Source organism: Mus pahari, chromosome 2 (genome assembly GCF_900095145.1).
Source record: "Mus pahari chromosome 2, PAHARI_EIJ_v1.1, whole genome shotgun sequence".
Taxonomy (NCBI): domain Eukaryota; kingdom Metazoa; phylum Chordata; class Mammalia; order Rodentia; family Muridae; genus Mus; species Mus pahari.
The window spans coordinates 108421844-108449464 of record NC_034591.1 but is presented as its reverse complement, the minus strand read 5'-3'; the positions used below and the strand labels follow the sequence as shown (position 1 = coordinate 108449464).

Sequence of the window (27621 nt, the reverse complement as noted above, 5' to 3'; positions counted from 1 at the left end):
CTACCAGCCAGATACACCCAGGACCAGAGTGCTGGGGAAACCATCTTGCCTAGACTGTGTGTGCTCTTGTGTTCCAGCTCAGCATCACAGGAGCTACCACTGTTAGAAGGCTACTTTGCCTGAAAACGGTCTCCAAGGGCTATGGTGCATGTGATGTTGTCTGTCCTGTGCTTCTGGAAGTGCGGTTGGATTTTCACATAGTTTGCATTTAAGGAATTAAATGGCAGTTTGCCATCTAATATGTCGACAAAGAAGCGAGACAAACTGAAAGGGAATAGTGAAGCGTGTAGCACCCTCTAGTGTCAAAACGTGCTCTTGACGGATCCTGGAAACTTGGAATAAGAGCAACAGACCTCGTGTGCTCTTATTCCAAGTTTCCAGGTTGTGGTGATGGCTGTGTATTTCACAAGCAACAAGAAAAGATTTTAAGTTTTCACCAGAAATAAACTAAATTTAATTCTTTTAAAATACATGTTTGGAGATAAACATTTTTATTCACTAAGATCCCACCCAATGTGTACCTGTTTACTTACATGTGCCTATTTTATGTTCTTGTCTACTGAGATAAGATCTTGATTCATAGGCCCTTGGCTGACCTAGGACTTATAATCCTTCTGCCTCAGCCCCTTGACTGCTGAGATTACAGGTATCCACCACAATGCCAAGCTCCAGTGTTTAGCTTTTATGTACCAGCTAAAAATATATTTAATTGAGGAAAGAAAGAAAAAAAAAAAAAGACATGCAAGTTTAGGTGAATTCTCTTAGAAGTACTCTTCATTTCCCGTTGTGTGAGCAAGTGAAACGCAGGAATGGGGAGAAGCTTGCCAAAAGCCACGAAGCATGTTGTTGACGGAGCCAAGACTGGCAGGTTTGATGTCCACCTCTGCTTTCTCCAGGAGGCATTTACTCCATAGCGAGCATGGACGGAAGACCAGGTCTCATTTAGCCCAACAGCAGCTGCTCACTCAGAAGGAAGAATCCTACCAAAGGGGAAAAGGAGGGGAGGTGGGTGGTATGTGATCTGAAGGGACCACAGCCCTCAGACTATGCAGTCTATTCAGGGGCTGCGGAGCTGTGTGAACAGCACTGCTGCAGCTGAGCCCCACGGTGTCCCGATTCAGAGTTCTATTTGTTGGGTGCTGTGGCCCAGGCAGGCCTCTTCCACTCCCTAGGTCTTTGTATTCCCCGCTGTGAGATCAAAGGACTGAGTGAGGTCAGGCTTTCTCAATTCGTTGAATGCCCAACTTGACACAGAATTCTCTAGCACTGGCCTCTTTGCTGACCTTCAGCCAGGATGGTAGTGGTGGTAAATGATTCTCACTGCTCTGACAAATCCTCACAGAGCCTATCATCCTGAGAGACAGACTCCCTCAAGATGCTGTCTTCTCCCTCCTCCTTATCCCTCCCTTCCTTGCTTCAGGCCCTTAGTTGATCCTGTTGTAGATCCTGACACATGGTAAACATCTTTGTTCCTCTCTGTTGTGAAGTATGTGTTCACGTGTGTGTGTGTGTGTGTGTGTGTGTGTGTGTGTGTGCTTGGAGAGGTCAGAAGTTTATGTTTTATCATTCTTCACCTTATGTTTTGAGACAGGGTCTCTCACTGAACCTGAGGCTTACAGTCTCAGCAAAACTAGCTAGCCAGCAAGTTCTGGTGATCTTCCAGGGCTGGCTTTGCAGGTTCGTTCCGGCAAACCTTCCTTTTCACATGGGTGCTAGGATCTGACCTTAGATCCTCATGTACACTTGGCAAACGCTGAGCCATTTTCTCAGCTCTTGCAAAGTACATTTTAACTGGACAAATCAAAATATTTCAAAGCCAGGTTGTCCTGAAAATGACTTAGGAAGACAGTAGAGAGCAGCTGGACTAAGGCAGCTTAAAGGAATGACTTCTGTCCGTTGTGCATGACCTCTCTGTGCTGCTTCCAACCTGGGGACAATCCCTGGGCTGTCCTGGGCTGCTCATGTAGACACTGGTTAGACCTCACAACTGACCCTAGGGCATTCCATCTGCTTAGCTGGCACATGGCTCAGCCATGCTTTGTAGCTTGGTTATCTGGCTCCATGATACTGCAAGATCCCCTTTCAACTGTGGGAACTTTCCCAACCCACAAAGGACAACTGGGGGGCTCCTGTCAACACCTCATCCTGGATGTCCATGGCACAGGAAGTGGATGGGAAGAATCCCAAGAAAAGAATCCCTCAGGGGTAATCAATATCAGAAGCCACAGTGGGGCACACTGTATCCACACCCATGAAACTTAAGTTTCAGCCAAGAAAATAAGAATCGACATGCTCTGTTTTGAGTGGAGCAACAGGCCTGCAGAAGTTGAAAACATCGGGCCTTGTAGTCCTCATTTCTTGGTGTTTTCCATGTAAACTGATGCCTGGCTAGGTGCCCATAGTTGGCGCCTGCTGGTAGTCTCAAGCACAATGTAGCTGAAGATGGCTGAGGGGTGAAAGGGAAGTAAGCCTTACTGAGTTGTGGGAAACCCCAGTATTGAAGAATGATGTCCACAGCTCGTCTCTCCAAAGTACCACTGGCCCCTTCTGCCTGCAATGCATCACATAGCACTGCATGCCTGGTATCATTTAATCTTCACCCATTCAGCATTGCTGGAGGACAAGCTGTTGGCCAGGCCTCAGCCTGGGGTTGTGAAAACAAGCAGTCACTTGTCTGATGGGACTGTGTTCAACTCTAAGTTCCCAGAAGCAGAGGAGTCAATACCTACCCCCAGCTTAGGAACCCCACCCAGTGCTGCAGCAGGACTCTACAGGTACCCACCTCCCACCCTCCGGGTCCTGCTGCCACCATGATGCTGCCCAGTCTGCTACTGAACAAACCTAAGCTTTGCCCACCTTGATTTCTTGAGAGGCTCCAGAGCTTCTGATGAGACTTCACAGCAATAGCCTGAGGTATGTCCCAAGAAATCTGTCACTACTAATTTCAGCGACTTATAACTGACTTATCTATAGAATAGGCCTTCTTTGCCTCTGGCAGTGTCTCCTTATTTTGGCTGCCAATGAGAGGTGGGGAGCATCCTGCTCAGGCCTGGCTCACTGAAGCCTCCATTCTCACAGCTGGATGAACAGCCTATGGTTGAGCACAAGATGTTTGAATCTGCCATAGGGAAGTGCTTGCCCTGAGCTCAACAAAGAGCCAAGTGACAGGGGTACCCACTGTGCTTTCTTTCCTTAAAGTAATTCTCCGCATCTGGGGCAAGCCAGTGTGGCTTCCTCATTTCTAGTGGTGTGTGTGTGTTCATCACAGGTGAGCTTTGCTCACAACTGGTAGCTGCTCGCAGGATGGGACAGCAATGACCGAGTATTACCCTGAAGAGTAAATCAGAGGTCATGGGAAACCTTTGTTCAGATGGCCGATACCTCATATTGGGGCAGACCTTTGAAATTTACTGCTTAAAACTGTCACTTGTAGCTAATGATTATACATTAACGTTAGCCAAGTTACTTGGATTTCAAATAAAGCACATTGCGAAGGCAGCTTGGTATTTTCCGTCTTTGTGAGAAGCAATCACCATTCCTAATTCTCTTTCATGAAATAACCCAGGAATGGAGGTGTGGCATCTGCTATGCCCAACTATTTGACAATTTACAGGAGGGTTTGCTTTGGCTTACACTGAGGGTACATTACCCAGGGAGGGAAGGCACTGTGGTGGGAGGCTCGGCTGTGATGGCAGGAGCATGGTGCACTTGTTTACATCTGGGGGGTTCAGGAAGCAGACAGAACAGGATGCAGGGTTGGACTATAAAACCTTAAGGCCACCTCTCAATTACCCCATAAAGGTTTCATAGCTTTCCCAAACAGCAGCACCAGCTGGGGGCCAAGTAATGAAATACCCGAGGCTTTGGTAGTCAGTCCATATTGTAACTATCACAGACGCTGTGCTACAGAAACCACTCTTACTAGTTCCAGCAATCATGGCACATCCAGCTGAGTGTTCTCTGACCATAAGTCTAAGGCATGAGTGCTAGGAACCCTTTGCCATAAGGCCTAGACAGTACCACTTCAAACCAATAGTGGCAGCCCTGCTATGGGGGTCAGCGGCAAGGGGTCTACGTGAGTCCCAAACCTGAAGAAGCTGCCAACCTTGCTCCTTTTACGACTGTGGGACTTGTGAAGACTATGATAGAGGCTTTGCCAGAGGCATGCTAGTCGGCGAGTTAGTTAAGGGCAATCACTGCTAGAATTTGGCCAAGTTGTCTACTCAGGAAGGGGATCTCAAGGAATGACTACTTGACACAGCCAAAATCCCAAGTCCTATGTTTCCCAGAGTGAACAGGACATCACCCAACACAGCTAAAGTCTAAGGACAGTGTCGGGGTGGTCAGGGCAAAGGGAGGTTTCTGCCCCTTCTACTCACTGAAGACCAAACTTCTATTGGCTCAGTCACACTTGTTTTTCTCCTCTCTAACCTGTAGGAACAGGTACAAGGATGAAAACAAAGCCTCTTCAACATGACCTTGGCTCAGAGCACATGAGCAAACTGCACTTGACAGTGGATTAGCGAACTCAGCACATTTTGAGACATGTTCCCCAGTGTGGCTGTCTATGCTTTTCTTTTTCTGTGGTGCTGGGAACCATGGCCCTAATGTATCCAGGCTGAGGGCCACAGCCCTAGCTCTATTTTTTCTATTTCACAACAGGGTAACAGGGTAACTACCAAGTGCAACGTGTAGGCCCTGTGTTCTTGTGACTCTCTGGGAAGTGTAGGCTGGCTGAAGCCGGAATGGAAGTAGCTTTGCTTTCACTGCTTCCTGCTCACTCTTCATGTCCTTGTCACTGGCGGCCTGTGAGTCAGGATTGGAAGACAGTTTCTTCAGAGTCACACAAGTCATGTCTTGCATCAGAAGGTTGACAGTTGGGGTCACTTGCCTCCATTGTCTAGTTCTTACTGGGTGCTACCTGAACTTTTGCAGTCCCTAAGACAGGAAAGGCTATCAGCAGTGGCCTCCCCACCCCAGAACTGCTGGAACAGTGTCCCCTCAGGTAAGGGCAGGGCAGACTGGCCACTCTCCTTCCTCACACCCAACGTGGTGCCCTAGACATGGGAGGCACACTGCATACACCAGGTAAAAACTTGAGAATCCACAAGACACACAAAAAAAGGAATAAAAAAGGAAACATCAAATTTAATTTAAAGAAAAACAACCTGAAAGTAACAGCAAGAACAACGGGCAAACCAACTCCTGAGAAGAGCAAGGTGGTCACATGGACTGAGGGCTGGGAAAGGGACAGGTCATTTAGCTGGAGAACTTGGGAGTTGCTTGCAAATGAACTTTGAGGGTGGAGGGATCCTCAGGTCATTCCTGACTACCAGGATGCGTGCGAGTGTCTCTCTCTGGAAATGTCCATCTCAAGAGGCAAAGTCTCCACTTTTCTACACAGGATTCATCTTTTGTCTCAGCCAACTCTCAACGGAGGGGCGACGAGAACGACACCATCTCCCCGAACGAAGAGCATAGGGATGTTTCGTTTTGTGGACTGGAGGAGAACAAAAGGGAAAAGCAGGATCAGGTTAAGCAGTCTGAGTGACTGCAGCAGGGACCCACTCTTCTCTTCCTGTGTACTGCTAGAGTGCACTTCCCAGGCTTCTTTGTGACCAGAGCTGGACACAAGGTAGATGGGTTTTGTGTTATTTTTTGAGATGGGGTCTGTCTTGCTGTGTAGCCCATGTCAGTCTGAAATTCCTAGTCCCTATACCTCCCGTACCTCAACCACAAGTGTTGGGATTGTTTTTTTAAGATTTACTTTCAATGTGTGTATGTGTGTCTTTTCTGGCACTTGGGTTCTTGTATGTAAATGATACACATGAACTCAGATGTACACGTACACATAAAAATTAGATAAATGTAAAATAAAAACAAGACAGACATTATGGCTCATAACTGTAATGCTAACAGGGAGAAGGCTAAGGCAGGCAGGTCACCATGAGTTCGAGTACAACTCAGCTACACGGCACGTTTCAAAACTGCCTGAGTTACAGTGCCAAAATACATATTAAAAGGGGAAAAGCAGCAGCAAGTGCTCCTGGCCTGAGCCGCCTCTCCAGCCTAGGTGCAAGGGTTGCAGGATTATTCCACTCTGTCTGATTTTGAACCGATTGGGGAAGAGGGTGCGGGGATTGAACTCTTTCACATTCTAAGCAAATGTCTTACTACTGAGTTACATCCTCAGCTATGGCTAAATTTTACCCATGGATTTCAAGAGTGACTTCCTTTGAGTGTCACTGTTTTACCAATGGATGGACCCTGTACACTGAGATCTCAAGGAACAGGAGGGTAAAAGTCTACTGTCCCCAACTTAGCACTGCGCTGACCGTAGTGAGCCCAGTCATCACACCTGCTTCTATGCACTCCTGGGAGTGCAAATGGGGAACACAGTTTCCAAGGCTTTAGCTCAATGGTCAGGCTTTGGGCAGTCAGCAAACATAGTGCATCTGGAATCATCACTAAGTCTTGGCAAAATGTTAGCAGAACCTGGAGCCAAAAACCTCCCAAGCCTATATAGACTGTGGAGACGAAGGCTGGAAAAAACCAAATGTTAATAAGTGCTCTGGTGTGACAGATACATTCAGCAGGGAAGTACAAGAATGAGATCAGGCAAGAACTGGCTAGTTATCAGGAAGACAAAAAGAAACAAAGCCAGATGCTTTTAAGCCCAACTAAGTACAAAAGAAGCTGTGATGAACAAGCTTTTCATTTAAAAACACTGTCCTCAGGCAAAGACCATGCAGCTGCTGAAGGGTGGGGTTAATCAGGGTGGTCCGATAGAGATGCTGTCTCCTTGGTTTCCAAAAAGGTCTCTAATTATGTGAGGACTGGGCTTTAGGATGAGGGTCAGGATGGTTCTGCTACAAAGAGGGCATCACCAAGAGCAACCTGTCAGTTAGCCACACTGTGGGTTGTACGGTGAAGGAAGGGGGTAAACATGATGGACAGCAGGAAAAGTGGGCTAGAGCCAAAACACTTTAGCAATCAAGAGCAATACTCTAGCTGTGGAGGACCGAGAACCAAAAGAACAGGGCCAACCACGTTCTGTCTTCCTATTAGCTAGCTGGTCTCAATCCAGTCACTCAGGAGTTAATTATAAACACTGTGGGGGAAACCTCTGGGAATCCTAGTGGTCTGTGGGCCCCTTCCTGTTTTGGAAATGTTCCTGTTCATTAGTTTTGTCAGCTGAGAAGGGGCAAAACATACAACAGGCCAAGGGGAGGCTGCTGTCTGGTTTCCCATCTCGAAGGTAACGAGCGATACAAGACAGCAATGTAGTGTTCTCCACAGTGCTACATAAGGACTGTAGATACTACCTACAGCACCAGTCTGTCCTGCCTCTGTGTAGTCAAGGCACATGACACATTTGTAGAGACGATGAAGAGATGCTCAGCAGTTAAGAGCATTGGACACTCTTCCTGAGAACCCAGGTTCAATTCCCAGCATTGAATATCTGTTTATAACTCTAATTCCATGGAATCTGATGACTTCTTCTGGCCTCCTTGGACACCAGACACGCACACGGTACATAGACATACACAGACATCCATACACACAAAATAAAATTTAAATTTAAATTTAAAAAAGAAAAGAAACTATTGTATTTGTGGGCTTGGTGTGGTGGCACAAGCTTTTAATCCCAGTACTCATGAGGCAAAGGCTCAGACCAACTCAGCTGACTGGAAAGGGCACTCTCAAACTGCTGAGCTGCCTCTAGGCTGTGCAGTGTGCGCCAGGTTCCCAGCTTTGTGAGCTGTCACCCATGTTGGGGCAGGCTTTAGCGATACAGCTGTCTTTAAGATCAGTGTTAAAAACAGGTTGTTTGACTCCAAAACCCTTGTATTTCAGTTATACACTCTATTAATCATTCCTAAGTAGGTGCCAGAACATAATGGGCTTTCCACAAATATGTGTTAAGCTGTTGCATGTTGAGAACTGACATTGTCAAAGTGAAGACTTGCAGGACTCACTTTATATATCTCTTCATATGTCTCCTCATCAATCTCTATCGTCGTCACAGTTTCTTCTACATCTCCCAGGATCATATTTAAATGTTGATCATAAGCCTGAAGTGGGAGGGTGAGAGTTGAGAAACAAGGAACATGGCTCAAAAGATACAAGTGGATTATAAGTAATAGGTTCAATACTCACACCCAAAATTTTACATGCAAATAGCAAACACTCCCTCTGTGCTAGCCTATCATGTCTTTATAAGCCATTCCCAGTGACAATACTGCTTATGACAAAAAGCGAGTTCACACAATGTAACCCGAGAATACTTAAGTATCTCCTTCACTTGTTACCCAAGGTGGTCCCACCTTTCACAATAGTTTATTATGAAAAAACAGCAAATTCTGTCAGACTTCTTTCAGAGATACCAAGCAGCATAAAGTCCTCTCACTTGCTGTATGGTAGGACCGTGGTTCTCAAGCAAGGACACTGTCATTTGATGCTCACAAAAACAAAACAGGTGCAGCAAAATTTGACCCATTTTTGTGGACATAGGTATGTGTGTTGTACGTGTGTACTGCATGTTTACATGTGTGTGGATGCCAGAGGCTGAAACTGAATGCCTTCCTCAGTTGCTCCCCACCTTACGTGTTAAGATAGTGCCTCTCAGTTGAGCACAAGAGCTTGCTGACTGTCTAGCTAGCCAGCTTGCTCTGGCGTTTCCACAGGTGCTGGGGATCTAAACTCCAGTCCTCACACTTTACCCACCAACCATCTGTCCCACCTCCACTTTGCCCATTTATAACTTATCCAGAATTTAACGTGCTTTGGCATCTGTGGCCTCAGTCAGGAAGGACTGCAACCACAGTGTTCAGTGCAATCTCCAAAGTTCATTCCTTTTACTAAACAGCAAACCGCCTGGGGCTTGTTCAGAACCCACTACATGTTCTTCTAAAAGTGCTAAGCGCTTTTGCCTGCTCATATCAAGATTAAAAATAGCCTAACAGCCACACTGGGAAGGAACTGCTTGGCAGCCACACAAATGAACAACATGTTCATCTGGAGAGCGGGGAGGAAACAGAAAGCTGAGCCCTTACTGCAGAGGTAAGAGCTGCAGACACCTCTGGCCTGGGTATCATTCCATGCGCCAAAGTGCCATGCAATTTAGCATCATCCCACATTTCTCACCAAACTGACACTGCTGTTCCCACAAGGCTAGCTAGTTGATCAATTCTTTATCCTCGGGTTTCATGAAAGAACTATGAATTTCTAAGACTGAGACTGAAGTGCGATGGCCTGGTGCCCCACAGTGGCTCTGCCACTGTCAGTACAGTTCAGGGCTGTTTCTAAGCCTGAACTAAAAGACATATTTCAATTCCTGTTGTAAATAGCCCAAGCAATATATGTAAAAGTACCCATTGCAGTTATAGCTGGGGGGAAAAATGTGACTGAAGCCTTACACAGAATCCTGTGCAGTTGTGTCAGCTGCGTAATCGTTCCACACAAAAACCATGTGAAAAAAGTATGTACATATGAGACATACGAGGTTTCACTATGTAGTCCAGACTGGCCTCAAACACATGATCGTCCTGCCTTGGTTCTCTAAGTACTGGAACTATGGCGCGTGCCTCCTTTCCTCACTAGGATCCCCTTCAAACACAGATGAAGAAAAGATGTGGACGACTATGCAGCCAACTTTGAACAGTGGTTGTATATAGAGAACATGGAACTTCGCCTTTAATTTTACTGATTTCTATGGTGTTTAACTTTCTTTTTTGTAGTGCTATGGTAGGGGCTTTGCCACAGGCTAGGCAAGCTATCTCTAGCCTGCTATTTAATTCTTTTCGTAACAAAACAGAGCTTTATATGTCAAAAACTAAAGTACCCTATCCAGTAACTTTTTAAAAATCCAGGACAATGCCAAGACTGGAAGCGCATGTCTGTAATCCCAGCTCTAAGGAGAGAGGCTGGAGGAGCTCGAGTTTGAAGCCAGCCAGGTTTTATAGTATGACCTTGTCTAAGACCAAGAAAACAAACAAGTTTACTCATGAATAAGCAGAAGACAAAACTGAAGGAAACAAAAGTGTTCTATATGGCTAGAGAGACGCTCAAGCTAAGAGTCCTGGATCCCTGCAGAGGGCCTGAGTTTGGCTCCCAGCAACCACATCAGGCAGCTCACAACTATGTGTAACTCCAGCTCCAGGTCAGACGCCTTGCTCTGGTCTCACAGGAGTCCCATCCCTCTCTAAAAAAACCATTCTGGTTAAGGAAAACATATTTTAAAGGTAAATAAAAGGATTTTCCAACTCCCCAAAAAACTAAAAAAAAAAAAAAAATTAGTTTGCAGCTCTTCTTTGTAAGGAGGCAGGAGGCAGCATCCGGCTCTGAGATATGCTTTAACAGACTTACATGTAGTCTGCCTCGAAGCTCTCGGTCATTTCTCATTTTCACATAAATTCGCTCATCCAGGCTGAGCCTGATCAGGTCCAGGGGCTCCTCTACGGTATTGGTGGTCTGTTGCTGAGGAAAGGTGAAGGCTTAGTCATGGGCTACAGAGGCGGTGTGGCGTTTCAACCACTGGTCAGCCGCGAGAGCAGCAGTACCTGGGTGCTGGTACACAACCAGGGTTGTCTCCAAGAGCAGAAGCGCTCTCATCTGCTAAGCCACCTCTCCAGCCCCCATAAATCCCCATTAAGGAAGTTACATTCTAGCTGTGGAAGAAACACTTTAAATAAATAAAGAAATACATATTTAAAACAATCCGCTCTGAAGAGAAAGACAGTAGGGCAGTACGTGTGTGTGTGTGTGTGTGTGTGTGTGTGTGTGTGCAGGGGCTCTGTGTGCATGTGAGGGTGTGAAAGTCATTTCGGTGGCCGAGGTACACCAGCTACCTAAGAAATAGGGAAGGGTAGGTGCAGAGGCCCGTAGGCCCTCCCTCCTGGTAGCCTGTGGACCAATCTTTGCTTGCTTCTTCCTACTCCATCTCTAGCAGTTTCTCCATCTCCTAGAACTGCACCTTTCCTCTGACCTCCCCTCGTGTAATACACTCCAAGGGAGCCACGGCCTGTGTCCCCGGTGCTCCCTCGGATGGCTAAGCTGGTGTCCTGCTACGCCCTCCCGCTTTCTGTCGGAATCCCGACAGCTAGCTCCCGGAGATGGGCATCTCCAGCCGCCTGCATTCTACAGAGAAAGGGCGACGACGAGCGCGATGGGCAGACGGGCGCGTTGAGAAACTCTGGGGCTACGGAGGTTTCAGGAGCGGGCCCGGCCACGGAAGGCCGTGGTGACTCGGAAAAAAAGAAAAGGGCCATCCCACGGGAAGCGTGGAAAAAGCGAGAAGCGAAAGCACTTCCTCTTCGAACGCCTCGGCACAAACTTACCTGATCGACGTCGTCCGCCATGTTTCAAACGCTGCGCCCTTTCCACCTCTCGCGGGAACAGGAACTCGGAAACCTTAGTCCGCCACGCACTGGAAGGCGAACTATATTATTTTTGTCCCTTCGCGCCCTCGTAGTTTGCATGGAGGTGGGGCTTCCTTCGGGGGCGTGGTCCTACCCTGGGCTGGGGGGGGGCGCGGCCAGGCGTGGCCCGCCTCTGGGCGGGGCGGGCACACGGAGACTTGCGGCGTCCTGCGCGGTAGTTCCGAGGAACGCCTCTGGCTAGCATGGCTCCAAAGCGCACCGCAGACCGAAGGCGGCGGAAGCGCAGCCAGGAAGCCGAGGACAACAAAGTAGCCCGGCACGAGGAGAGCGATGCGGGTGAGAGGCCGAGTCTGCGACTTGCCAGGCAGTGGTGGCGGAGGCTGGGGCGGGCGGCGGAGCGGATCTGCGCCTGTGGCCAGGTCTCCACGGATGCGCGGCGCCCCCGAGGGCCTCTGCTATCAGCTCTGTTAACCATTAGAGTCAAGTTCAGCCTCTTAGCAAGTGTTGAAGGCCGAGCAGCAGAAACCTTCGCAGTTACCAGGTGTCTCAAGGAGACCCCAAAACCAAGACGGAGGAAGACACTGTAGTGCGTGCGAGATCTCTCTCCAAATTCCCGACCGCCATCCAGTGTAACTCCAGCTCCGACTTTAGGATGTGCTTTGCTGTTGTTGCTTTGTTTTTCCAGACAAGGTTTCTCTGTGTAGCCCTGGCTGTTCTGGAACTTGCTTTGTAGACCAGGTTGGCCTCAAACTCAGAGCTCCACCTGTCTCTGCCTCCCTAGTGCTAGGATTAACCCGTGTGCGCCACTGCGCCCTGGGCTAGAGTGCGCTTCTTACCTAGATCTTGAACAAAGCAAAAGTTCCATCTTCCCCCATAAACATATCCATCCCCCAGTTGTTCCATTTCAATAAATCCCCCTTTTTAAACATACCTGGGAAAACACAACTTAACTGCCAGTTCGGCTTCAGAACCAATGAAATCTGTACCTAATTCTCTTAATTTTATAGCTGGAGACCCTGTCCATAGTTGAGTAAGTGAACTTCACGTTGCTTCTTTTCTGGCTTCCCCTCCTCTGTCTGCCTCGGGTCATCATCTATCAGCCAAATGGATATACAACAACAAAACCTCATGTCTCTGCCTTCTTATCTAAAACTTCCTCAGACTTGAGCTCTCCAAGTAGAGTATCTCCCTCACTTAGCTGGTTCCTACAGGATTTAGAGACTGTCACAATTCTGTCTCCTTTCCAGATACTCTTGTTTTGATTTCTTCCTGTTTATTTTAAACAGCAGGCTGGCCTAGAAATCTGGATGTTTCCGTTCCAGACATTCTAATTTTGATTTTTTTTTCCTGTTTATTTAAACAGCAGGCTGGCCTAGAAGTCCGACTTCCGGTCTAATCCTCCTGATTACAGGGATTGCAGATGCCACCATGCCTGGTTCTTGGTGACCATCTTTCTGCTCTTTAGATTTGCTGTATATTTATCTGGAGGCTGGCCTTTGGTGTTTCTTTGGCTTACAGTGTTCATCATGGCTATTGATGGGGCTAATTTCTTCTCTGCTTCAGATCTAAGACACTCCACGATCACCTTAAGGTAGTCATTTCTGGGAACCCACTACCACAGAGTCCCAGTTACTGCCCTGTCAGCCTCTTATTCTTCAGTGATCTTATCTGATTGTCTGAGGAAAACAAACTTGTTCATAAAACAAACTTGTTCATAAAAACAAGTCTCATTTCCCTCATATCCTGTTTTGATCTTCCTCTTTTTTTTTTTTTTATCCCTGAAAAAACATCCCACTTTATTATTTTTTATTTTATAGGTATGGGTATTTGCCTGCATGCATGTCGGTGCACCATGTGTGAGTTGTGCCTGCAGAGGCTAGATGAGGTGTTGGATCCCCCAGAACTGGATTTGTGAGCTGCAGTGTGGGTGCTGGGAATTGAACCTGGGTTCTCTTGAAGAGGCAGCAAGTGCTCTTAACGGCTGAGCCATCTCTTTCGCCCTGTCAGGACATTGTAAATGTGTAAGATGCATGCTGTGAGAGTAGGGTTAGCTAGACCTTTTAAAGTAACTGGGGTAGAAAGCGTGACTAGTTTAGTGACCCTCACCCCACCTTCCCTGTGCCGCCCACTGCCCTGGAATCTGATTACATAGAGATCATAGATTCACCGTCCACTAGGAGATACTAATATTTGCTAAGCTTCAGAGGAGCTGGCTTACTCCACGCTTAAGAAGCTTCCGCTTATTCATTTGCTCCTTTACTTCTTGAGTGCCTGCTAGGAAGAGTCCACCAGCTAGGTAGCTTCTACACAGCAGACTTGAAGAGCACCCTTGTGCATGCAAAGGAAGATGAGGCTTGGCAGCTTGCGTCCTTGGCTGGCAGCAAAGAGCATCATCCCTTGCTGCTGAGTGGGTGGCTCCTCTTCATTTTTTTTCCCCCTCTGTTATCTTCATTGGGAAATTCATTAGTTTCTCTATTATTTATTCAGGGATTTCAGCCACTGCCCTAAGTACTGGGAATATACTAGTAAATGAAGCAGGCAGAGTTCCTGCTGGTATAAGATGCTGAGATTCTTGGGGAAGGCAAGTCAGGTGAACATGACAAGATTTTTAAAAGAGAAAGAAAGAAAGAAAAGCAAGTTCAGTTGGTGGTGAGTAAATCTGGTTGCTCTAATCAGACTGCCACCAGAATGGGGAAGAAGCTGTTAGTGCCCGGTACTATAACCAGTTAAGAAGTTCGGAGGCATGGGGGTGTGGGGTAGGTAAGTATTCCTATACAAAGAAAACAGGATGCTGAAAGACTTGTGACTAGACTCAGTATGAAGAGGTGAGTGCTGGGAATTGAGGTGACCGAAGGGCAGGGACCTCAGCCTGGAGATCATGCTAAGGAATTTTTAATTCATCCTAAGTGTCTTGGGGAAGGCCCTTGCACTTGCCCTTAAGTCTCAGTAGCTGAATGAGCAAGCCACAGAGGTAATTCTTGAACTGTTGAAGTGACATTGAGTTCAAGGAGACTGGTTAGGTATGTTAGATAGCTCTCAGGTTTGGAAACTTATCTGGATATTGTTTGAGAGTCTTTCTTCCTCTGTGTCCTGCAGAAAACAAACACAGCAAGGAATTCTGAAAAGCCACCCGTTTCTGTCATCTAGAGATTACCGCTGCAGAGTGACGGTTGATTTCCTTGCTACGTGTTTCATACTCAGCAAAAACAGCACTTCGTGTTGAACATCATGTCATGTTCCTTTATTTTAATAATGATCTAATTAAATCAGGCATGGAGGTGCACCCTTAACCCCAGCACTGAGAAGGCAGAGGCAGGTGGAGCTCTGTGAATTCACGGCCAGCTTGGTCTCCATAGTGAGTTCCAGGCGAGTCAGGGCTACAGAGGAAGACTCTGCCTTAATAATGTCATATATCCTAGGGGGATTTAATCACTTCATGGCAGGCTATTCAGGGTTGTTTGGTTTGGCTTGGCATAGTTTATTTTTTGAGACAGACTCTTGCTTTGTAGCCCAGGCTGGCCTATAACTTTTGGCAATCATTTTTTCCTCATTCTCCTAGTGCTTGTCTCCCAGGTGAATACCACCATGCTCCCTGGGTGTTCAGAGTTTGGGGGAAAATTGAGACTTTAAGTGTGCCGGATAGATTTATATCAAATTGACACAAGCTAAAGTCAAGGAGAGGAGGGACCCTCAATTAGGTGTCTGCATAAGATCTAGTTGTAGGCAGACCTGTAAGGCATTTTCGTAATGTGGGAGGGCCCAGCATTATGGGTGGGGTTGTCCCTGGGCTAGTGGTCCTGATATCTACAGGACTGAGCAAAACATGGGGAGCAACCCGGTAAACAGCACCCCTCCATGGCCTTTGCATCAGCTTCTGCCTCCAGGTTCCTGCCTCCAGGATGCCTTGGCTGCCTTCAGTGATGAACAGTGCTGTGGAAGTATAAGGCAAACAAACCCTTTCCTCCCCAAGTTGCTTTGGTTATAGTATTTTGTCACAGTAGTAGAAACCCTAAGGATAACAAGCATAATGTAATTCTTTTCCGTTACACCCTCTACCTTTTCAAACATAGAACCAAACTCTGTGCCTTTCAAGTGACAAATTTGCTACTGCTTAGGACACTTATTTTCTCAGTGTTTTGTTTGCCAGTGTATCTAAGTGTGTGATTTACCTAGCATAAAAACGAATGTTTGTCTCATGTGAATTTTAGTTTAATTACATTACTGTTTCATTCAGATCAAACTGAAGAGTCTTTGCCTCCCCCACAAATAAAAATCTATTTTCTGAGAATATAAATATGTACCCAAAGAGTCAGCAAGACAAACAGTGAATGATAGAAATGGGTTGATTTAATAATTCAGCACTCCTTTTTGGAGTCTCCCCCACCCCTACCCCCATTTTCAAGACAGGGCTTCTCTGTGTAGCCCTGGCTATCTGGAACTCACTCTGTAGACTGGACTGGCCTCGAACCTTCAGTGATCCACCTGCTTCTGCTTCCCTAGCGCTGGGACTAAAGACATATGCCACCGTCACCCAGACCTCTTTGGAGACTTAAAGCTAATCTCTCTTCCCAAAGTCAACTGTAGCAGGGTTTCTCCTTGGATTCGTTGATAATTTGCATCTGTGAAGTTGATGCAGATGTTTCAAAAGTTGAAAACCTTTTGGTATCTGAGCACAGGAATTGATGCCAAGTAGCTGAGAAACATCCACAGTCGTCTTCCGACTCTGGAGTTTGCTGAGGCTGTTGGCTTACAAGCACCGTCTAGGTTAGATCAGCAGTGTGCTTTGAGCTCAGTTTGGTCTAAAATATGGCAGAAACACAGTAGTAAGAGTAAGGTGCAAAGAGGTTTGTGAACCGGAAGCATCCCACCTGAGAGGAGTAGATTCTGATAGGCCTTGGCAGGTGGGTGGCGGGCAAGGCGTGGATGAGTAGAATCAGGTATTTTTCCTTTACGGTTGGAATTTAGAGTTTCAGTCACAGGGTGGATTCCGTTTTAGACGTACGGTAAGAAAGGGGAGTGATCTGGTGGTGTAGCGTGATGACGGACGGGGCTTCCCTACCATACAGATCAAGGCTTTGCGTTTGATCTGTAGTTTTCATTGTGACCATGGCGAAGGCTCCATGTGACAGGCTGAGCGCTGGGTGCTGCCTAGGCACAGGCTGGTGAGCAGGAGACAGGGGACGGAGCTGTGGTTGTGAGGAGACTATGAGCCTTTTCCTGACCCTTGCCCATAAGTGACACCGCCTCCACCCTGCCACCTGCCCTGTGTTGTCACCTAGATGATTTTGAAGACGAGAAGCAGAAACCCCCAAGGAAGCGCTTTCTCCCGAAAGTTTCTCAAGGAAAGAGGAAGAGAGGCTGCAGTGATCCAGGGGACCCCACAAATGGTGCAGCAAAAAAGAAAGTGGCCAAAGCCACTGCTAAATCCAAGAATCTCAAGGCTCGGAAGGAGGAAGCACTCAGCGACGGGGATGACTCCCGGTGAGACGCTCAAGCCCAGAGCCCAGTGATGGCTGTTCCTGTCAGAGGAGCGTGGATGATGCTCTCTAAGGGGATGTGGGAAGAGGGAGGGTTGTTAAGCATTTCTAGACAGAGCCAGGCCAGCGGGAGCTGGAGGCCTCAGTTTCTGATGAGTGCAATGGCAGCTCACAGATAGTCATGTATTCATGGTTACACAGCTAGCTAGAAGCACACTCAGCCGTAGAGTTCAGGGTTCCCGATTGCTGATCTGGTGTTGTTTCAACTTCACAGACACTTAGCAGAGAGGCAGGAGACTTCTGCCATCTGGAAATTGGCACTGGAAACTCGTGCCCAGCTGGACTTTGAGCGTTCACTGGGCACATTCTTGTCCCCTGCTGCCCTTCTTACTTTTATGTTTTTGTTTTCTCATAGTTTAGTGGATCAAACCAAAGGCCTTCCTGCATTGTGAGCACTGAGCACTGAACCCCACCTTCAGCCCCCTTCCTTTTCCTTCCATCTGGAGTAGTGTTTTGTTTTGTTTTTCTCCTGCCCTGCTGCTGCAGCAGAGTGCACTATGTCCACCTGGATGATAGTTCTCTATGACAGTGCAAGCTCCTCAGGTTTTGCCACCCTCTAGGGTGATCCCACTTCTTGGGTCTCAGCTACAACTGTGAGCTTAATTCATGTTCACAGGGCCCTCCTTCGCGTTCATCTAGGGCTGGGCCTGTAGTTTGCCTTGGTGGCAACTGGATATCCTTATTTCAGTATGAGGGACAGTGAACACGAGACTAGTTCACTACCCAGCCTAAGCAGGCTGGAGGGTAGGTGAACAGAGGCCACTGAACTTGCTGTTGATGATGGAAGGGCGGTCCAGCAGAGGGCAGTAGTGGGCCAGGGGAAGCAGCTAGACTCTCCACCATGGCTCCTAGGCCTCCTGCTTGCAAGTAGCAAACAAAAACAAAAGTGGAGGGTTTTTGGGAGCTTTATTGGAGCTCAGGACTGAGATGGTCCTACAATGTCTGTGCTAAAATCTTGGCTGTTTCCTCTAGATACCAAGTATCCTAATGTTTACAAAGTAACCCAGAGCTGCCAGGATTTGGGGTTTATATATGAATCTGCAGACACATGTCAGGGGCCTGGCAGCTGTTCACCTCGCACCTCACTGTCTATTGAGCTGCTTGTCTGCATGGGTTTCCCCTACCAGCAGCCGCCCAGCCCGAACCTGCTTACAGGTTCTTGTGTGATCACACCTGACTTGCCGTGTTTGAGGTGTGCCAGCTTCAGTGTCCTTGGGCTACATTTTCTAATGGGAGAAAAGAATTCTCTGAGTTGGGTCACAGGCAGCTCCAGCTCTGCTGATGTGAACCTTTTTCCTCCCTGGCCTCCAGCTCCGTGCTAATGTACCCAGTTACCTCAGCAGTCCAAGGCTCCTGGGATCATGTGATGGTGATGGCTTTCATTTTGCCCTCTCCTTTTCAAGGCACAGCAGGGTTTTTTGTTTGTTTGTTTTTTGCTTTGTTTTTGTTTTTTGTTTTTTGTTTTTCACATGGATTGTGAGTTAATAGGTTCTGGGTTTGTTTTGAGAAACAAAGGCCTTGCTTAGTAGCCAGGGTAACCTTACAATGGAGCTCTTCCTGCCTCACATCTTGAGTTTTTTTTTTTTAAGATTTATTTATTATTATACATAAGTACGCTGTAGCTGTCTTCAGATGTGCCAGAAGAGGGCGTCAGATCTCATTACAGGTGGTTGTGAGCCACCATGTGGTTGCTGGGATTTGAACTCAGGACCTCTGGAAGAGCAGTCAGTGCTCTTACCCGCTGAGCCATCTCTCCAGCCCCACATCTTGAGATCTTGAGGGCCAGCTGTCCATCATTTTTATGGATGTGATTGCAACAGTCAACAGGAAAAGGACTCCTGTAGGTTTGCTTAGCCTGAGTGTGACACTAGGCTATGTATGTGAGTGAACCTTCTGTGTCTTTGATCCATTTACAGGGACTCACCAGCTGACTGCAAGAAGGCAAAGAAACACCCAACAAGAGAGGTGGTGGACCAAGGCAGTGATGAAGATGACAGCGAGGATGACTGGGAGGAGGTGGAAGGTGAAGTTCTCTTGTTTTCTAAACTTTGGTTCTCCGTTTGCTGTTTGGAGCCAAGTCACATGTTGCAATCTTGTGCTGCTTTGTAACAAAGACCATCTTGAGATAAGTTACAGTAGGGACTTGACAGAAGCATTGCCGAGGTAGAGTGCACCCAGAGGAGCTGTGGAGCTCTAACTCCAGCCCAGCGCCACCCTGCATAGCTATAGAGTAAGTTCTTTGCTTGCCTGAGGCAGGTTTCTTTACGGGCTGCATTCTGCAAATTGCATGCAGCTGTGAGTTGTGCCTAGTCAGGCTGCAGGATTTGGGGAGGAAGTCTGCAAGTGCTGTAGGCCTGAGCCTCAGGTCCACACCCTGAGAGTGGTACTAATGTTCATCTCTGGTTCCTTCTGTGGGGTGTACTCCCCCCAGCCTTTTATTTGACAAGGTTCAAATCTACCAAGAAACGAGAGTGGTCCGATACCTGGCCCTTTATATTGAATGTTTCTTTCTCTATGTAGTCCCAAAGCGTGGCTTTTGAATACTTGAACCAAGTCTTTACTACGAAGGTAGTGGTGCCTTATCTGACAAAGCAACCTCATCACACCCGAAACAGGGAAAACAAAAAACAAAAAACCAAAACCCTCAATTCTTAAAAAAAAAAAAAAATCTTTATAGTTCGCTCTCTCTCTCTCTCTCTCTCTCTCTCTCTCTCTCTCTCTCTCTTGCTTTCTCTCTCTGGTAGCATTCTGCAAATCGCATGCAGCTGTGAGTTGTGCCTAGTTAGGCTGCAGGATTTGGGGAGGAAGTCTGCAAGTGCTTTCTCTTCTTTTCTCTTCTCTCTCTCTCTCTCTCTCTCTCTCTCTCTCTCTCTCTTTCTTTTTTTCCTTTCTTTCTTTTCTCTCCCAGGTCCCCTGGTGGTTATGAGTTTGTAAATGTCTTTTAATCTAAAGCCCCCCCCCCCCCCATGTACTACCTTTATTAATTCCTTGTGGTGCCTTAGGAATGCTAGGGGGGTGCTCTGCCACAGAACTATGACTTCTATCCCTTGCTTTTTTGGTTTTGTTTTTAAAGTGTGTGTGTGTATTGTATGTTCTGTATATATGTGTGAATGTTTATGTGTTTTATGCATATGTCTGTGTATGATGTGTCTTTGATCAGAGGACAACTCTCAAGAGTTCTTTTCTGTCACCTTGTGGGATCCAGCCCCAAAGTCAGGACCTCAGGTTGTGTACAGTCTTGCCAGCCTCCAGGCCTTGGTTTGTTGTTGTGTGGGGTTTTGTTTTGTTGTTGTTGTTTTTGTTTTATTTTTTTTTAGATGAGGCCTCTATTATTGAACTTGGCATGTAGCCCAGGCTGACCTGGGATGTAGGACCTCTGGTCTCACTGCTGAGTGCTGGGATTACAGATGTGTGCCACCATAGCAGGCACTGTCTTTTTCCTGTTTGCAGAGCAATGCTGCTTTGAAAAGTCCTGGCCTCTTGCTTTATAGAATCTCTGGTTTTATCAGGTAAACAGACAGGAGCCTCAGGGGCTTCTTGGTCTCTTCCTGATTTTGTTCCCCTAGCAGAACCTGATTGTGTTCTCTATATTAACTCATTACTGTTAACTTTAACTTAGGTGGATAAGTGTTTTGCCTGCGTATATCTGTACCCTGTGCCTGCTACCCATGGAGGCCAGAAAAGGGAGTTGAGTCTGGGACTAGAGTTATAGCTGTGAGTTACCATGTGAGTGCTGGGAATTGAACCCAGGTCCTCTGTAGTCAGGGCTCTAAGCCACTGAGGCATCTCTCCAGCCCCAGTTATTACTAACCACCTTTAAAATTGCTGTTGATAGAGCTTACTGAGCCTGTGCTGGACATGGGAGAAAACTCTGCTACCTCTCGGTCTGACCCGCCTGTGAAGGCGGTGGAGATTGAAATTGAAACACCACAGCAGGCAAAGGAACGGGAAAGAAGGTAGGCTGGGCTCTGCTTCTGGGCCCCTGTCCTGAAAACAGGCAGCAGACACACCGAGAAAGCCTTTGCATGTCAGCGTGGTCTGCAGCCACAGGGGAGAGCCTGGGTTTGCAGTAGGACTGACAGAGACACCTGGATGTCCCTGCTGGGTGGGAGATGGAGGGGCATGACACAGACTGAGCACCTTGTTCATCTCTGACTACCTGACCCTAGAGCAGGAGTGTAAATGAGAGGCCCAGAGAGCGTGTGTGACAGTCCAGGAGCCACCTAGCCAGTGAGTGGAGGACCCAAGACCTGAATTCCCACTGGCTGACACGGCCCTTACACTTTCCCTACCACGAATCACTACAAGACTTGAGATAGTGCCCACGGTGGAAGGAGCACCCACCCTGCCCAGGGTGCCTAGCTCCACTCTAGCCTCCCGATGGCCTAGGAAATGGAGCAACGAAGCTCGATAAGGAGGTTCACTTCAATGGGAGACCATGTGTCTTTCAGGAAGTGCGAGGTTTTCCTGTAGGTTGACGGGTGAAAGGTTTTGCAGAATAGTCATGTAAATGTCTTCTTTAATTTTGCATCAGTGTGACAGTGTGACAGTTTGAGGAGGAAGTCAGCGGTTAAGATTCTGAACGAAGGGAGGGTGAGACATGGCATGCTGGTAGGGGCTGGAGGGTGTATTGCATAGTGCCCGAGAGCAGATTACAGATGGGAGCCGCTGCATCCAGGGGCTGCACAGAGACCTGTGAGCAGGTTTGAGGAGGAGAAGTGCTGCGTCCATCATGGCTGCAGGGATGGACCAGACTAGGGCAAGAGGGGATGAGCAAAAGACAGGCATGAGGACAGAGATACCTCAACCCTCCAGACTCGTGTCTACATAGAGGCGATCAGGGAGGCAGGGCTATTACACAGAGATAAACGAGGAGGAAGCGTGCATGGTGTACAGCTGGATCAAGAGAACACGTTTCGGTCGTCTCAGTCTCTGTAGGGGAGCAGTCTTGAGGCTGTAAACATGGTGCAGAGCTGTGGTGGACATTTTCTTCGTACACTATTCACATCCATACTTGAACCCCTGCGGAAAGTGAAGCCTTGGCCATTTCTTTGAGTCTTTGGGCAAGGGAAGGCTTTGCCATTTTCCCATGAGTCTGAGGCTATTCGACCCTTGGCGTGGCCATGCCTGTGTCAACAACACACATTTCACTCAGACATCACCCTTCTCCCCACAGAGAAGGAGCAGATGGTGGTGGCTTGTTGATTTGGCTGAGTTAGCACAGCCTTGTGTAGGAGCCTGGGGAAGTAACTCCCATGTCATAGTGAGGAGTTGGGGATTCCCGCTTCAATCTTGGGTCTCTTGATGTGTGTTTCAGTGAGAAGATAAAGATGGAGTTTGAGACATACCTGCGGAGGATGATGAAGCGTTTCAATAAAGAAGTGAAGGAGAACATGCACAAGGTGAAGGCTGGCCACGAAGAGCAGGGCCAGATGGGACAGGCAGGCCTGCATGAAGTTAGGTGCTGTCCCCAAGGCTGGGCTCACAGGCAGTGCCTAAGTGGGTCTCCTTTTGCCTGGGTGTGGACAAGGCAGATGAGCGGCAGGAAGAAGGGGGACAGCTTTATGTGGAGATGAAAGAGTGGACAGCCTTACTGTTGCTGCAGTAGGCTGAAGGGTGGATGACAGGAATTAAGGTGGGGTGCCCAGCAGAGCAGGTTGAGAGGAGAGCAGTCAGGGAGGTTCATGCTTGGCCTCCAGCTGGTGCCCTGAGCAGCCTGTGTCGCTCCTCCCCTTCCCTGCCGGCCTCACTACAGCAGACCCAGGTGATGTGATGCTTCCTCGGAAAATCCTGCAGTTTGTAAAGGGGAGGCTGGGAGAGGAATCGTTTCTATTTGAACTAGTGGATTCCTTGAGGGAGTGAGTACACAGAGAAGAGAGTGAGACACAAAACCTTGGAATATGGCTGATGACATATTCCTTTGCACTTTGCACTGCTATGTGTAGAAGCACAGGCAGTGTTCCCTGTCCACAGACCATCTGAACTGGGCAACAGGACCCCTGCTATCCTCAACTCTCCCTCTATTCTGGCTTCTCCCCCACTTCTCTACAGGTTCACCTGCTGTGCCTGCTGGCCAGTGGCATCTATCGAAATAGCATCTGCCGACAGCCGGATCTGTTGGCCATTGGCCTCTCCATCATTCCAATTCGCTTTACCAAGGTGCCACTTCAAGATAGGGATGTCTCCTACCTTTCAAACCTGGTAAAGTGGTAAGGCCATCTACTGTACTTGAGCACTGGGCTATAGGATTGGGTTTCTCTTGGGCTGGTTCAGGTCAGTTCTATAGACCTCTCCTGAAGTGGTCAGTTGGCATTAGGAAGGGGCATGACATTGAGGAGAGGGACACACCAGGATGATCCTAGGCCTAAAAGAGAGCCTTGGCTGGCTTGAGTCCCATATGCACTGCATACTCAGGCTAGTGTGAGGAGTTCTGGGGTAGAGAAGCACAGGAAACAGGGTGCTCCCCTTGGGTGTCAGTGGAAAGTGCCCAAGGATGTGCCAGCTGAGTTGGGTCAGTGATGGTCAGCACTAGCTAGCTGGGCTGAAAAGAGCCAGTGCAGGCAGGCAAGTTTAAGAGTCACTTCCTGTTGGTTTTCTTGGCTGTAAAAGACTAGAACTTCTTCGCTTTGACGGCTGTATAGAGGAGTACCTGGTCTCTCCCCAGGTTCATCGGAACCTTCACTGTCAACGCTGACCTTTCAGCCAGTGAGCAGGACAGCCTGCAGACCACCTTGGAAAGGAGGATTGCCATTTACTCTGCGAGGGATAATGAAGAGTTGGTCCACGTAAGTGCTTCCACTGGTGACACTGCTCATTAGTGGGAATGAAATACCATGTCGTCCTGGGAGGTGTCTGTTGTCTTAGTCAGGATTTCTGCTGCTGTGACAAAACTCTATGACTAACAAGCTAGTTGGGGAAGAAACCGTTATTTGGCTTATACTTTCATATTGCTGCTCATCATTATGGAAGTCAGGATAGAAACTCAAAATGGGCAGGAGCCTGGAGGCAGGAACTGATGCAGAGGCTATGGAGGGTGCTGCTCACTGGCTTGCTCCTTATGNCTTGCTCAGCCTCCTTTCTTACAGAACCTAGGACTGTTAGCCCAGGGATGGCACCACCCATAATGGGCTGGATCCTCCCCCATTAATCATTAATTAAGAAAATGCTTTACAGCCATATGCCATATCTTTTTAGAGTCATATCTTTCTTTTTTAAGATAACTTTAAAAAAAATTCATATATTACATCTCGAACACTGTTTCCCCTTCCTCTTTCTCTGTTTCTCTTCAGAAAAGGGCGGGCCTCCTAGGCATATCAGCCAAACATGGCTTAAGTTACAGTAAGACAAGACACAAAACCCTTATATCAAGGCTGGATAAGGCAGTAGGTTGGTTCCCAAAAGCAGGCAAAAGAGTCAGAGACAGTTCAGCTTCCACTGTTAGAGTCTCAAGAACTCTGAACTTACAGCCAAACCTTATGGAAGTATTTTCTCAGTTGAAGTTCTTTCATTTCAGATAACTCTAGTTTGTGTCAAATTGACATAAAACTAGCCACACAACTGACCCCTTGTCAACTTGACACACCAACACATCATTATTAAGCCACACCATTCTTATTCACCCCCAAGATCTCTCATTAAAAACATAAGTAACGTTAAAGTCCAACAGTCTTTCACAAATTCAAATACATTAAAATTTCAGTCTCTTTAAACTACCCAACATCTCTAAAAAATCCAAAATCTCTTTGAGAAGTTTAAAGTCTTTTGGCTATGTGCTCCTATAAAAGTCAAAATTAAGTTAAATACCTTCTTTTCTTCAAGAGGAAAGAATCGGGTTGAAGAGGTGGCTCAGCAGTTAAGAGCACTGATTGCTTTTCCGAAGGTCCTGCGCTCAAGTCCCAGCAACCACATGGTGGCTCACAACCATCTGTAATGGGATCTGACACCTTCTTCTGGGGCGTCTGAAGACAGCTACAGTATACTTACATATAATAAAATATAAACAATCTTAAAAAAAAAAAGAGGAAAGAACCAGGGCACAGTCACAATCAGAATCAAGCAAACCAAACCGCAGCAGTATAAGTAACTGTGTCGTTATTTGGGATCACTCTTTATCTTACTGGCTCTTCCAACAGGCTTGAGTCCCTTCTCCAGTCTGCCCTCTGCATCTTTGGGGCTCTGACTGGCTCCACCTCTCCTCTCCTGCTGTTCTCGATGGTTATCCCATGGTCCTGGCATCTCTTCAGTGCTGGGCCCTCTACTGCAACTGGGCTGCACTTTCACCAATAACCTCTCAAAGGCTCTCTTCGTGGTGCCCAGCCTCAAGGTCTTTGCATGACCTCTTCGGTCCTGGCCCTTCAAAATGTGACTGAGGCTGCACCTTCACCAATGTCTCTCTTGGCCTTTCGCAGTGTCAAGCCTCAGCTGCTCTCTGTGACCCCTGCATGCTTTCAAAACCAGTAATAATTAGGTGACTTTTCATTACCAAGTTTGGCTGCTGGCGTGAGGTACAACCTTGACCATCTCTGAAACACAGCTTGTGTGTACTCACCCCGAGGAAACTTCCAGATTTTACCTCGGGGATGCTGGTCTCTTCTCAGTCATTGCCAATGTCTTAGCTTCCGATAACCAGCATCATTGTCCCAGCAAAGCAAATGTTTCACTTTAGTAGTTCTGCTATCTTGTTAATCACAGCTGATTCTTCAGCCCCAGCTAACCAGAACCACAGGATCTTAATTCAAAATAACGAATAGCCCCGATAGAGTCTTTAAACTTCCCTCTGGAATCTCACCAGTCAGGCCTCTGTCTTTTGTATCACCCTCAATATTGTCATCTTCCAAGCTCCTACAGAAGAGCCCACTAAGCACTGAACACTCATGGCTTTTCCTGCACAGAGTTGTAAAGTCCTTCCTCAGCGGTGCCCGCCCAGCCTCTGCCTGTCCAGGACACCATGCTGCACTCAGTTGTCGAGTCCCTTTGTTTCCTCCAGATTGTTTCATCTTTGGTGATCAGCACAGTTTTGCAGGGAGCTGGCAGGGGTCAGAGCCAGGGACCTGAGTGTGGTAAGCATGCTCTACCACGGAGCTGCTTCCTTCAGCCCCTTTCTTTCAGACAGGGTCTTTTACATATGTATCTCAAGATGGCCCAGAATCATCATTTCTGCCTCAGCCTCCTGGGTGCTGGGATTGGGGGATGGGGTGTGCCAGTACCACGTGACTGCTGTTTTCTATGATGCTTTTGTTTGTTCGTTTGTTTTAACTTTTTATTGATTCTTTGTGAATTCCACATCATGTATCCCAAATCCCACTCGTCTCCCCATCGCTTTTTACCTGCCCTCCACCCTTGCAAGCTTCCCTGCAAAAAAAAAAAAAAAGAAAACCATCTTGCCATGGAAGCTGTAGTGTGTCCCAGTGTGCCCCACAGTATACTCCTGTCCACACTTCTTGCACATTTTAATTGGAGTGAGTCATTCATTGGTCATTTTATGTTTTTTTAATTGCACACATGACACTTGTCTACAGGGCAATGAAAAGGTATATAAGCAGGAAGAGACTGTGTGACAGGTGCTGTCAAGTGTGCCAAGAGTTTGTATTACATTACATTACATTACATTACATTACGTGTAGTCCTTCTTAGGATCCTGTCCTGTGAGCTGAGTCTCTGCAGCATCATTTAAACAGTATCTGAGGGCTGGTGTCCTGTCCTGGGGTGGTTTTCATGCTCACCCATCACACTGGATTAGCTTCCTCACACTGTTCCATTAAATATGTTTTCTCTTATCACTGTGTTGTAGATATTTCTTCTGATTCTTCGGGCTCTGCAGCTGCTCACCCGACTGGTCTTGTCTCTGCAGCCCATTCCACTGAAGTCAGCTATGACGAAGGTGAGGTCCTTGGGGCATCTAGAGGGACAGAATTGCCACTAGAGAAGAGTGAGGAAATCTGCCGTGTTTTATTATATTTACCTTACATTTAAGTGTGTATCGTAGCACTTGTGGAGATCAGAAGACAACATGCAGAAAGGTAGCTCTTTTCTTCCACAGTGCGGGTCCCGGGGATTGAACTCGGGTTGTCAGGCTTGGCAGCAAGCCCCTTTACCCACTGAGTTACCTTGCCAGCCTATCAGGGTCGTATTTTTAAGAGTAGATATTCATGCAGCCTGAGGCCCTTTGCGCCTGCTTGCACATCCTCTGTATCAGAGGAGATGGACACACAGGCAGGTGTCTAGCATCCTGAACCCGGTGTACACAGAGCCATCTGATCGAGGGCTGGCTCCCAGCTATTGTTTCTAGCCTGTGAACCAGGTAGACGGTCACCCATCCTCATGACCACTGATGGATTTGAGTATGTGAGGAAGGAGCTCAATGAGCCTCACTGGGGCATCGTGTCATCCCACGCCTGGCAATAATGGAAGTTGATGATCATAGTTTAGCCATGGCTGTATGTGGGAAGCTGGTGTGGCCGCGGCTGCAGCCACATGAGCCAAGAGGGCGTCCTGGCTCACTGCCAAGCCCTGTGATTCCTGCTTGTTTACCAAAAACCTGGTTATGCACACCTGAATGATCACGCGCACCTAAGTGATCATGCACACCTGAATAATCATGCGCTACGCACCTGAATGATCACTTGCTGCACACTTGAGTGATCACGCGCTGCCCACCTGACGCATAGCATCATACAGCATGGTATTGAGTCACTGGCCTATCA

At 47.5% G+C, this 27621-nt stretch overlaps 2 protein-coding genes across 2 annotated transcripts in view; one reads left to right on the top strand and one right to left on the bottom strand.

The window, feature by feature from the left end:
- Positions 1 to 5125: 5125 nt before the first annotated feature.
- On the bottom strand, positions 5126 to 11440 carry Lsm3 (LSM3 homolog, U6 small nuclear RNA and mRNA degradation associated). Its single transcript, XM_021191678.2, has 4 exons — positions 11340 to 11440; positions 10369 to 10479; positions 7980 to 8075; positions 5126 to 5500 (listed from the first exon to the last, which is right to left on the bottom strand). Exons 1-4 carry the CDS (start codon positions 11358 to 11360, stop codon positions 5420 to 5422), a joined length of 309 nt encoding a protein of 102 aa, XP_021047337.1. The 5' UTR covers positions 11361 to 11440; the 3' UTR covers positions 5126 to 5419.
- Positions 11441 to 11534: 94 nt separating this feature from the next.
- The window catches only part of Xpc (XPC complex subunit, DNA damage recognition and repair factor), a 26762-nt gene continuing 10675 nt past the window's right edge, over positions 11535 to 27621 (top strand). The window contains exons 1-8 of the mRNA XM_021190039.2: positions 11535 to 11717; positions 16661 to 16862; positions 18835 to 18941; positions 20754 to 20874; positions 22236 to 22320; positions 22970 to 23127; positions 23583 to 23703; positions 26709 to 26798. Of these exons, the coding sequence (XP_021045698.1) occupies positions 11624 to 11717; positions 16661 to 16862; positions 18835 to 18941; positions 20754 to 20874; positions 22236 to 22320; positions 22970 to 23127; positions 23583 to 23703; positions 26709 to 26798 (978 nt within the window). The 5' untranslated portion in view covers positions 11535 to 11623. The remainder of the gene's footprint in view (positions 11718 to 16660; positions 16863 to 18834; positions 18942 to 20753; positions 20875 to 22235; positions 22321 to 22969; positions 23128 to 23582; positions 23704 to 26708; positions 26799 to 27621) is intronic.